This window comes from Anser anser (assembly GCF_964211835.1).
Source record: "Anser anser genome assembly, contig: HAP1_SCAFFOLD_95, whole genome shotgun sequence".
NCBI classification, from domain to species: Eukaryota; Metazoa; Chordata; class Aves; order Anseriformes; family Anatidae; genus Anser; species Anser anser.
In genome coordinates, this window is record NW_028153990.1 from 258,604 (window position 1) to 271,087 (window position 12,484).

A 12,484-nucleotide genomic window follows, 5' to 3' on the forward strand; every position below is an offset into this window, starting at 1 on the left:
GACCTGCAGTAGAGCGGACTCTCCCGAGTTCTGGTTGGTCCCTCCCTGGCCTTGCCTCGCCTGGCAGAAGCCCTGTGCTATTTCCCTCTGTTCCTGTACCTACTGTTGCTGTTCTTGTTTTGGGGCTCTCTGCAGATCTGGCTCTCAGCTGCAGCTCAGGCTCTGACCCTCTGGGTCCCACCACGCAGACCTGTCCTTAGGGGAAAGGTGCCCAAACCCCCTTCTAAACTCTGAGGCTTGGGGCAATGCAGTCTATGGGGAAGGAAAACACTGAATCATTTTCCCGGATATTCCTGAGACCACAGTCATTGAGCAGCTCGATGTGGGCAACTGGACTGAGCCCTAGAGGAGTCTGGCTGAGACCAGGGTAGATGGGCAGACTGGCTATCTTCACTACGCTAAGGACATTCACAAAATCTCACCTGGAATATACGAAAAGTGCCAGGGTTTTCTACCATCAAAAAAAAAACTCTTCCGAGTGTCACACATGCAGTTGGAACAAATTAAACCACAAATGCCATTTGGCAGTCTATAGTGTTGAGAGTGGTAATGCTGGGAAGTCCACATACATCAGAGGTAGATTTAATCAGAGATCACTCCTGATTTCTTTATGCTTAGACCTGTAGGACAGGCGTGACTCCTCCAAAGTGCACAGCAGGGTCCCCTGCTCCCAGCAGCACCTTCCTCCAGCACCATCCAAAGCTCAAGCAACAGAGCAGCAGAAAGGTCTTGGAAAGGGGAAAGTCACTGTGGGGGGTTCCAGTGAGAAGTGGAGTAGGTTTTTCTCAGAGACGTCTCTCCTAATTATCACTGTCTTTTCTTTCTTGGGTAGTCCCCTTTGTCCAGGAGGATCAGATGCCCAAGAGCAGCTCCATCACCGAGTTCCTCCTCCTGCCATTCGCAGACACGCGGGAGCTGCAGCTCCTGCACTTCATGCTCTTCCTGGGCATCTACCTGGCTGCCCTCCTGGGCAACGGCCTCATCCTCACCGCCGTAGCCTGCGACCACCGCCTCCACACCCCCATGTACTTCTTCCTCCTCAACCTCGCCCTCCTCGACCTGGGCTGCATCTCCACCACTCTCCCCAAAGCCATGGCCAATTCCCTCTGGGACACCAGGGCCATTTCCTACTCGGGATGTGTTGCACAAGTCTTTTTCTTTCCCTCTCTGATGTCAGCAGATTTATTTCTTCTCACCGTCATGGCCTACGACCGCTATGTTGCCATCTGCAAGCCCCTGCACTACGGGAGCCTCCTGGGCAGCAGAGCTTGTGCCCAGATGGCAGCAGCTGCCTGGGGCAGTGGGGTTCTCTATGCTCTGCTGCACACTGCCAATACATTTTCCCTGCCCCTCTGCGAAGGCAATGCTGTGGACCAGTTCTTCTGGGAAATTTCCCAGATCCTCAAGCTCTCCTGCTCAGATTCCTACCTCAGGGAAGTTGGGCTTCTCACATTCAGTGGTTTCCTGGTTTTGGGGTGTTTTGTATTCATCGTGCTGTCCTATGTACAGATCTTCAGGGCTGTGCTGAGGATGCCCTCTGAGCAGGGCCGGCACAAAGCCTTTTCCACGTGCCTTCCTCACCTGGCCGTGGTCTCCCTGCTGGTTAGCACTGGTGTATCTGCCTACCTGAAGCCTCCCACTATCTCCTCTCCATCCCTGGACATGATAATGGCTGTTCTATATGCAGTCATGCCCCCAGCAGTGAACCCCCTCATCTACAGCATCAGAAACCAGGAGCTCAAGAATGCCATTAGGAAAGTGATGTCATGGATGTTTATCAGGATTTGCTCAGGAAATTGATTGGACCTTTCGGCAGCTATAGACTGCTTCTTGTCTTCTTCTACACTTGAATTGTGGTTTATGTCATGACAGGCTAAGCCTGGTTGTACTTCTTGATGAATTTGGTTTTCTTTTTCATTTTCCCCTTGTGATAATGTTTTCCACAAAGAAATACCATTCTTCATGACCTTGTACTTAAATACCAACATATCTTTTGTGACCCTGAGGCTCTGCATAAACAAGGAGCCAGCCTCTCTGTGTGTTTAAACAAAATAAATGAACCTACAGCAAATTCTTTGTCTGGACCCCACTCTCAGCAGAGCAGGACATAATGGGACCAGCAAACCCCTTTCTGGCTGCAGCAGCTCAGGTCAGGCTGCCCTGGCCCTGGGGCAGCAGGAGCTGCCTGAGGACCCCCAGGGATGGCCCAGAGGGACTGCGGGCCTCTGAGGATGTGCTGCAGAGGAGTGCAGGGGACACGGCATGGTACACTGACCTCTGTACGCTTGTTCCATGGTTGTCCCATCTGTGGGGCTGAGCCCTCTGTGCCCTAGGAGCTGCTGTGCCCTTCAGAGGGGCTGGGGCTGTGGTGGCAGTGCCCAGAGCCCTGCAGCAGCCTGTGGTGGGCACTGCCCTGGGGCTGCTACCACTGGACTGGGATGAGGGCAGGGAGGTGGGCAGAGGGCAAGGAGATGGGAGAGCCATGCTCCGGGTCTGTGTTGGGGGACTGGCCAGCTGTGCTGGCCTCTGTCCTGGCCCAGAGCCCTGCAGACCTGGAGCAGGGCTGTCTGCAGAGGCCCCCATGGGATTTGGCTGGGTCAGGGCAGGGGCCAGGGGCTGGAGGAGGCTGCGAAGGCAGGAGGGCCATGGCGGGAAGGGATCTTGAGGATCTCATTGGGATTGTAACAGGGGGATCTTGACCCAGCCCTGAATGTGCACTGCCATGTGCGGTGCCTTGGCAGCACAGCTGTGGGAGCATGTGTGGGGCAGTGGGGCTGGGACGCTGCAGGGACAGGGTGCAGACAGGGGCAAAAAGGATCTGCCAGGGTGTGGCAGCAAGGACAGGCTCCAAAACAGAAATTTATGGTGGAGGTGGAGGTATGGTTTTGGCAAGGGCAGAGCTCGCCTGGAAGTGGTGTTATCAAGAAAAGTCAAGAGCAAAGAGAAGAGCTTTTGCTGGAGCTAAGGCACAGATTTCCCACCCAGCTCGCCCAGGGCTCGTCCTGAGCAAGGCGGCCACGAGCCCTGCCTGCCCTCCTGCCTGCCCCGCGCCGTCAGGTGGCTGTAGCAGAGGGGACCCACAGCCAGCCCCTCGATGGGGCTCTGCCAGCCCCTCGCCCTCCCCTCTGCAGTGACGTCATTTCTGCCCAGGGGCTCTCTGATGCGCGGGATGATGTCACAGTGCCTGCCGGCCAGCCCTTCTGAGGGCCAGTCAGGCTGCTGCAGTGGCAGTGACCTCACTCCAGCCCCCTCCCCACGGCCTGCCTCTCCCCTTCCCCTCTCCCCTCTCTGGACCCCGGGGTGTCATGCAGTCGGTGTCACGCAGCAGCTTTGCAGTAGTGGCCTCCGTGGTGGTGTTGCCAGGGAGGACATCTGCCCCTGAGCCAAAAGGACCTGCTACTGCCAAGATGCATTTGGTGTTTCAAGCTGTCACTGGCAGAGGTCTTGCAAAGTCTTTCTGCAGTTGTGCCCAGGGACCTTCACTCCATGGGTCCTGGGCTGGGGCTTTCCCTTCAGACGAACCTGCGTCGGTCGTGGCACAAGAAAGACGCCTCTTACAGCTGTGCTCTGCATCCTCCTTCATGGTAGGGCACCACTCGGTGTCCTTCGCTCTGCTCACAGTGTTTGTCTTAGCTCAGGGATGAACCAGATTAGATCTGCTTGACTCTTCTGAGGCCCCATCCAAGGCCTCCTGCTTGCTGCACCTACAGCACAGGAACCATTACTTCTCCGTATTATGGAGATTGACCTCATGGGTCTGTTCATATTAATCCCTTTTAAATTCACTAGATGGAAGGGGACATATTCCCAGACTGGGGCAAGCTGCTGGGCTCTGCCACAGCCACTCAAATTCACCTGCTCTTGAGTCTTTCAGCCTGAGTTTATCGCACATGGAGCAAAACGATTTTCTTGGGGGTCTCAATGGCCATTTCAAGTGTAGTTAACTCCGGGAATCCACTGGAACGTGTGCCAGGATGCATGGTGCCAGCCCACAGGAATCCCTCACACAACCTATGGTCTTGTCCAGGCCATAGTCTCGAGTTCCCAGACTGCAGTGGCTGCCTTCCAATGATTATGACCTATGTTAGACTCCTAGAACCATGGAACCACAGAATCATGTAGATTGGAAAAGACCTCTCAGATCACCAAGTTCAACCGTTAACCTAACACTGCCACGTCTACCACTAAACCATATCCCTAAGCATCACATCTGTATGTCTTGTGAATACCTCCAGAGATGACCACCTCCACCACATCGCCGGGCAGCCTGTTCCAATGTATCACAACCCTTTCAGGGAAGACATTTTTCCCAATATCCAACCTAAACCTCCCCTGGTGCAATGCGAGGCCATTTCTTCTTGTCCTGTTGCTGAGCCGTGGGGGACACCACTTGTGACTGGCCGCCAATTGGATTTAACTCTGGGAAACAGAGTCAAAACCTTTACTAAACCTTAGGCAGACAACATCCACAGCCTCTCCCTCATCCACTAAGTGCATCACCTTTTCATAGGAGAACAGGTTCGTCAAGCAGGACCTGCCTTCCATAAATCCATGCTGACTGGGCCTGATCACCTGTATGTTGTCCTGTATATGCAGTGGGATGGCACACAAGATAATCTGCACCATAACCTTCCCCGGCACCAAAGTCAGACTGACGGGCTTGTAGTTCACTGGGTCGTCCTTTGGGCCTTTCCTGTAGATGGGCGTCACATTTGCTAACCGACAGTTGGCTGGGACCTCCCCTGCTCATCTTCCACACACTCCAGAGACCTCCTAGACTATCTCCTCTCTGCTGTGTTGTCTTTCCAGCAGACATCTGGGAAGCTGAAGACCCCAACCAGACTGTATTTTCAGTAACCAAGTCAGTATCGGCCAGTGTGTGAGTGGCTCTAGGACACTGGATGCGCTCCGCGCACTCCAGTCTTTGATTCAATAACCTGCAGTGCTCTAGGTCAGAAGTCACTGAGCACAAGCCAACATGTCAAAGCTCTTTTGTGTTTGTATAAAGCATTCCCATACTCCAAATTCACCTCTAGAAGAGTCCAAAACACTCCAGGCACCCACAATTGACATAAGCAATGGCAGCATTACTGCAGGCTGCTGCAAGGAGTCCCAGAAGTGCCTTTCCCTGATGACCAGCTCTGGAGAAGGCCTTGGGTTGCTTAGCTTGGATGGAATGCCAGTGGATATTGGAAAGCAAGAGAACCAAGGCTTTGCACATCTCTGGGCCCCAAGGGCAGATGCCACTCACAGACATTGCCTGGGTGACATGTGGCAGCGATAGTTCCTGCCGAGAGGCAAAACTGCTCTCTCAACAGAAGGGATGAGGAACAAAGCCTTCATCCCATTTGGCTGATCTCACTAATACCCAGGCACAAAGCTGCCAGGCTGTCACCATGACTGTGGCAGTGTGCCGCTCTGTCAAGCAACTAGTAGCATTTCAGGGGAATCCAGCCCTAGTGCTTATTCTGCAAATAAATGGCCGCTTTTCTGACCCTGTCCGGCTTCTCATGCATTTGACACCAGAAAGAAAAGTTGGTGTCTCCTTCCTAGGGAGGAATAACCCCAAGCACCAGTACAGTCTGAGTAGAAGGGGATGATCCCCTCCCTTGACCTGCTGGCAACACTCTTCCAAATGCACCCCAGGATCCTGTCGGCCTTCTTGGCCACAAGGGCACACTGCTGACTCCTGCTCAGCCTGCTGTCCAGCTGGACTCCCAGGTCCTTCTTTGCAGAGCTGCTTTCCAGCAGGTCATTCCCAGCCTGTACTGGTGCTGGGGTTTATTCCACCCTAGGAAGGAGACAGGACCCTGCACTTGCCCTTGTTGAACTTCAAGGGTTCCTCTCAGCCTATCCCTCCAGCATGTCCAGGTCCCTCTGGGGTATCAGCCACTCCTCCCAGCTCTGTGTCATCAGCAAAGTTTGTGAGGGTGCACTCTGTTACATCATTCACTTCATTGACGAGTAAGTTGAACAACAGAGAGGAACTTTGGCATGTCCCGCAGCCCTGCACACGCTGGCAGGGCAATTCCTGCTGTGGGAATCAGTCAGCGCAGTGTTTAGAGAGGGCCAGCCAGTGTTTGCTTTGTCTGTTTCCAAGTGTGTTCCCCAGGAGGAACCCTGCTGCCTTCCAGGAGCTGTGAGCCCAGGAGCCCCAGGGACACATGAAGGGAGCCTGGTGGGGGGCAGAGCAAGGGAGGCCTTGGGCTGGGCCTGTGCTGCTGAGCTGGGCCGGGCTCCTGGGCCCAAGGGGAGCTCCTGGCAAGGGGGCAGCGCTGCAGAGAGCCAGCTCTGCCCAGGAGCAGCTCCTGTGCCCAGCGCAGCAGGGCTGGGGGCACTGCCTGCAGAGACAGAGTGGGTAAAGGCAGGCAGAAGTGGCAGGATGCACAGAGCTCGCTGGGGGAGAACACTTGCCAGCCCTGAGCCCGGTAAGTCTCTGGCTGGAGGGCAATGCAGCCGCAGCTCCTGGAGGAAGGAGAAGCCGCGGGTGCAGGCAGGGGTGCCCAGGGCTGTGGTGCAGAGCAGGGTCCCTGCTGTGCCCCAGGGGCTGTGTGCCGGGGCAGGGCCTCTGCCGCCTGCCAGGCTCAGCACTCAGCCTGCCCGGGGAGCTGCCCAGGGCGCTGCGGGGAGAAGCTGCGGGTGGAAGGAGCCCCCCCGGCAGGGCAGGGTCCTGCTGCTGGCGGGAGGCTGCTGCCTGGGGCAGCCTGCTCACAGCTCCAAAGCACCCAGTATCATTTCCCAGGCAATTTTTCTTTTTCACAAGAATGATCAAAGAAGGGATTTTCTGCCCTCTTTTTAGTTACCTACTCTACGGGACAGGGAGGGGAATTAAGGAGACATGGAAAAGGAGCTGTCCAGTGTGAGCACAGTGCTGAGACTCCTGAGCTGTTAACTTTGATGATCAGTGGGTTTGTGAGCAGCCCCAAAACTGCCTTCAGCCTCTCCTCTTCCTATCGAAAGCTACAGCATCAACTTTGCTGAACCCAGCAGGGCTTTCTGACAGGTCCTTTTCCACCTACAAAGACGCACATCCAGCTAGCCAGTGTCCTGTGTACAGGTAGGTTTCTGAAGGGCAAAGATTACTGCATAGAGTTTGGGGTGGTGTGAGAAAAACCCCAATAATTTTCTCGGACAGGATCTTCTGTGAAGCTATTTTATTCGTGATTGCAATGGCGAGTGTCCTGCAGGCAGGAGCACCCAGCAAAAGTATATCATAACCCCATATTTCCTATTACCCAACACTTGATTCCTCCTGTTTCCTCATTGGCTGAGTACAAGTTCACAAACTATTCGATGCTTATTACTATATCATGTATGTAGAATTTGATTTGACCAGCTGTTAATTTCTCCTTTTCCTTTTTTATTTCCTTCTTCTCTCATGACTAGAGGGCGCGTGATTTTTTGTTTTTACTGATTCTGCACTGCTCATCCTGTTTTTCTTAGCTATCCTTGTTTTGGGAGAGTGGGACCTTTCCTTTATATTCGTATCATACTCCCCACTTCCATGTCACTGTCATGCCTGCACTGCACATGGATGCACATGCCTGCACATGGATGGGCACTCCAGAGGCTCTTGGGCACTCCAGGGAGATGCTGGTTTGCTCTGAGGAAATGCTTGTGTCATCCAAGGAGATCTTTTTAGTGCCCTGTGGCTATGCTTGGCAACTTAAGAGAGGTGCTTGGGTGCCCTGGGGTGATGCCTGGGTGCTCCACGCAAGTGCTTAGCTTCACCAGGGAAGTGCTTCAGTGTCCTGCGGAGATGCTGGAGTGCTCTGGGAGATGCCTGGGAAATGCCTGGCTACCTGCGGAAGATGCCTGTGGGATCCAGGGAGGTGCTGGAGTGACCTGCTCAAATGCTTGGGGATGTGGGAAGCTGCTTGGCTGCTCCAGAGACATGCTTGAACAATGCAGGGAGATGTTCTGGAGCTCCAAGACGACGCTTCTGTGCCCCAGGGAGACGCATGCTTTCTCCAGGGAGGTGCATGGCTGCTGTGTGCAGGTGCTTGGGTGTTCCAAGGATGATCCTGGGTGCCCCATGGAGATGCTTGGGTGCCCCCAGGTGATCCTTTGGTGCCCCTTGGTTTGCTCACGCACAAAAGATGGAGACTCACAACGATGCTTGGGCTCTCCAAGTACGTGCTTGGTTTCCCCAGGGAGATGCCTGGGTGCCACAGGAAGATGCTTGGGTGTTTCAGGAAGGTGTCTGGGTGGCCTGGGGATATGCTTGGGTGCTCCCAGGGAGGCGCTTGTGTTTCCAGGAAAACGCTCTAGGATGTCCAAGTATGCCTGGGGCAGACGCTTGGGTGCTGCACAGAGATGTTTGCATGCTCCAAGAGACACCACGGTGGCTTGCTGAGAGACTTGGGTGCTCCAGGGAGGTTCTTGAATACCCCACGCAGGTGACCGGGTGCTCTGGGGAGATCTTTGGCTGCCTCAGCAAATTGCTTGTGCAGCACGGGGAGGTGCTTGTGCGTACCAAGGCTGTGATGGGTGACACAGAGTGATGCTTGGGGATCCTGGGGATCCACCTCTCCTATCCCAGGGAGAAGTTAGGGTACTCCAGAGAGGTCTCTGCATGCTTCACAGAGGTGCTTTTTGAACGACCGAGATGCTGAAAGAACTTGCTTGGGGCTTGCAGATGGCAACGTAGTGGTCGTAGGACATGGTAGTAAGGACAGAAATTTCTGCTGATATGAAGAAAGAAAGAAAAAGACCTGTGCAACACACCGTTGATAGATGGCTCTGGTGTCCCAGAGGGAATTGGCCATGGCTTTGGGGACAGTGGTGGAGATGCAGCCCAGGTTGAGGAGGGCGAGGTTGAGGAGGAAGAAGTACATGGGGGTGTGGAGGCGGTGGTCGCAGGCTACGGCGGTGAGGATGAGGCCGTTGCCCAGGAGGGCAGCCAGGTAGATGGCCAGGAAGAGCGCGAAGTGCAGGAGCTGCAGCTTCCGCGTGTCTGCGAATGGCAGGAGGAGGAACTCAGTGATGGAGCTGCTGTTGGAGGAGGGTTTGGACAATGCAGGAGTAACTAGTTGAACGGAATTGCAGCACAGACTCACAGAAGGCTAGAGCATGGAAGGCACCTTTTCTATGCTTCCTTCTCATGCCTTCTGTCATTTTGTTTGGAGCTTTGTCCTAAATGTTGCAAGGCTTTGCAGGGACAAAATTTGAAGGGCCAAAGCCTAACTGGAGATCAGTCTGGCTGTTACCATCAAAGACAATAAAAATGTTTTTAGAAATACACGAGAAGGGGAGGATTAAGGAGAATCTTCATACTTTATTGGATGTGGAGGGAAACATTTTGAGAAGAGATGAGGAAAAGACTGAGGTATTTAATGCCTTCTTTGCCTCAGCCTTTAGCAGCAAGACCAGTTGTTCCCCTGGTACCCAGCCCCCGAGCTGGTAGATAGGGACAGGGAGCTGACAAAAGGGTGACACTTTTCACAACTTCTTCACTCTCCCTTTCTCCTTCACCTCCCCTTTCTCTTCCAGGCTAGTTACAATAGCTCTTCAAAGCTTTGAATATCCCTGGGATGGTCAAACCAGCCTGTTCCTATTGTGATGTCTCCTGAATGTGTTTCAGCTTTTGTTTAAGGTTAAACAAGTACTTGAGAATGCCATCCAGAAGTCTGCCCCGAGGCAGGAGATTTAGTAGGGGCTAGGAGCATGGGAGGACACTGGCAGGCCCCTAGAGCAGTGGGCACATCCAATGCTTTGGAACTTCACCCCTGAGCAAGTGCAGAATCCTAAAAAATTGGTGAAATGCATGAAAAAGTCTTGTGAAAAGACACAAATCACTGCAACATGCTGGGGCTTTTCCTAAGTATAGAAGACACAGTCAATGTACTCCAAGTCCAGTGACAGGCCGCCACTCCAACCTGTGTGACGGTCCCTGCAGCCACTCCAACTCCTCTGAAAGGCCCTGCAGCCACAACAACTCCTGGGATGGGCCCTGCAGCCGCTCCAACCCCTGTGACAGGCCCTGCAGCCACTCCAGCCCCTCTGATGGGCCCCATTGCTGTGCCAGAGAACCAACCTGTGCCACTATCGGTTGCTCCTATATGCAAGAGAAAACTATGGATGTAAAAAACATTTGTTTATTTTTCTTAGAAAGGAAAGAAACTCCTATGCAGACAAGAAAGGAGGAAGAAGACAAGGAATGCTTCAACAAAGTTGGGCCACCAAGGAAGAAGGAGGGCAAAGAGGAAGAGATCAGAACGGCATCAGTAACCTACAAGACCCTTATCCCAGGGTGAACTATGAGATTTGTGAAAAAATTTCAGTCATCATCTAGGTGAGCACACTGTCACTTGGCTGCTCCAGTGCTGGGAGAACAGGGCCAATAGCCTGGAATTAGAGGGCAGGGAAGCCAAGCAGCTGGGATCCCCCTATGGGAAGGGGTGACTGACAAAGCAATTGGCTCTACCATTTACCATGGACTGACCCAGACTGCCCTGGAATGGGGGAAGCTCCTGAACACCTGCAATACCTTGGTGACATTGTCATGTGGGGCAACAGAGCAGAAGTATTTGAGAAAGGGAAAGAAATAACCAAATCCTTCTGAAAGCTGGTTTTACCCTCAAACAAATGTCAAGGGACCGCAACACTGGATCTTGATGCAGGCTGGCCAGGGTCGGGGGGACCGCTGCTCGGGGATGGGCTGGGCATCGATCGTTGGGTGGTGAGCAATTGCTTTGTACATCATTGCTTTGTACACCTAATTATTACTGTTGTTATTGTTGTTGTTATTATTAATCTCTTCCTTTTCTGTCCTTTTAAACTGTCTTTATCTCAACCCATGAGCTTTACAGGTGTGGAGCTGCAGGGGCAGTGAGCTAACAGCTGTGTGGTGCTGAGCAGCCGGCTGGGTTAAACCACAACGTCATGTTTGACAACTGCACATCAACAGCACAAATCACACTTCTAAAATCAGTCTCTTCTGTGTTCAGTGAGGAGCAGTTGGTGATGACTTCAGTCTGCTCCAAACACCATACCCCAGGAGAGACCCTGCTGCCTTCAGGAGCTGTCAGCCCTGAGGCCTTGGAGACACCTCGAGGGAGCCCAATGGCACAGAGCAAGCGATGCCATCATCGGGTGCTGTGTGCTGTGCTGCTGAGCTGGGCCAGGCTCCTGGGCCCAATGGGAGCTCCTGGCAAGTGGGCAGCGCTGCAGAGAGCCAGCTCTGCCCAGGAGCAGCTCCTCTGCCCAGCGCAGCAGGGCTGGGGGCTCTGACCACAGGTGGCACGGGGAGAGGAGAGAAGGAGAGAGGTGTTGGAGGCAGCGAGGAGCACAACAACAGAGGGCAGCGTGTGGCAGGACAGATCTGCAGCCTCTTGACACCATGAGTCTCTGGCAGCAGGGCAATGCAGATGGGGTTGCCAAAGGGGTCTTCTACAGCTGGCACATCTGATCATTGATAGCATCTCTCAGGGCGGCTCTTTTTGTTTCTCCAGCACAGAGTAGAAGATGCTGTAGAGAATGGCATCGGTGATTGGATTTTTCAAGAGAAAGACCAAAGCAGGGGCTAACCAAAGGGTAAGAATTTTTCTGCAGTCTGTGCTTGCACATTCTTGCAGTGGAAGGCAGGCAGGTTTCATGGTAATGGGTTGTTGGGATTGTACAGGAGACTGACACCTAGAGCATTGCAATGGGAGATAATGTGTCAGCGATGGACTTCATGAAGTCCCTTTCCACACCTCAGCCCACAGGCTGCACCAACACTATCTTTGTGGTCCTCTCCTGTTTTATCCTAGCTGATCTTTAGGAGCTGGAAACCCTCTGATGCCCAGGGCCCTGCCTTTGTGTCTTCCTGCCAGAACAGAACACACAGTATTTGCAACGAGCATGAGCAGTCTCCTCTGCAGGCAGAGCTGCAGCAGAGGAGGGTCTGCTGAGTGTCTGTCTGTCCCTCCCTGGCCTTGCCTCCCCTGGCAGCAACACGCTGCCATTCCTCCTGGCTTCTCCACCTGGCCGTGCTGCTGCTGTTCTTGTTCCCAGGCTGGCTGGGGATGGGGGTTTCACATGCCCATGGAGTGAGCCCTCGGTGTGCATGGGGGAAGGAGAGTATGGGGACAGGGTGGGGGGGTCTGGAGATGTGCAATTTGAGCCTGGATTGCTCTGCTCTCAGCAGTGTTCAGGTCCTGCTAAGGTGAAACTCTGATTGCAGTTGTCCTGCAGCTCACAGAGATACCAGCAGAGGGCAGCTCAGACCAGCACTGATGGACAGACTGGCTGTCCTCCCTGAAGGACACTCTGCACTAAAGGGACAGTCCCTTTACCTCTGAGGATCCACAGGATTTCACTTGGAGTGCAGTAGAAATGCCCAGGATTTCTGCCTCAGAAGAAGAACTAAAACGCTGGGGAGGAATCAATAACAAAAAATACAAAAAAATAAATCCCCAAAGTCCTGCTCGGCAATTGGTGGAACTGTGAGCAACAAAGGGGTAAGACTCTTTGATATCATCACTAAATTTTATCTGAGATT

General features: G+C 53.5%; 1 protein-coding gene across 1 annotated transcript; it reads left to right on the forward strand.

Annotated features, from left to right (window-relative positions):
* The first annotated feature begins 559 nt into the window (after positions 1–559).
* LOC310891020 (olfactory receptor 14C36-like) lies at positions 560–2,165 on the forward strand. Its single transcript, XM_083853323.1, has one exon. It carries the CDS (start codon positions 856–858, stop codon positions 1,798–1,800), a length of 945 nt encoding a protein of 314 aa, XP_083709449.1. The 5' UTR covers positions 560–855; the 3' UTR covers positions 1,801–2,165.
* Positions 2,166–12,484: the final 10,319 nt, after the last annotated feature.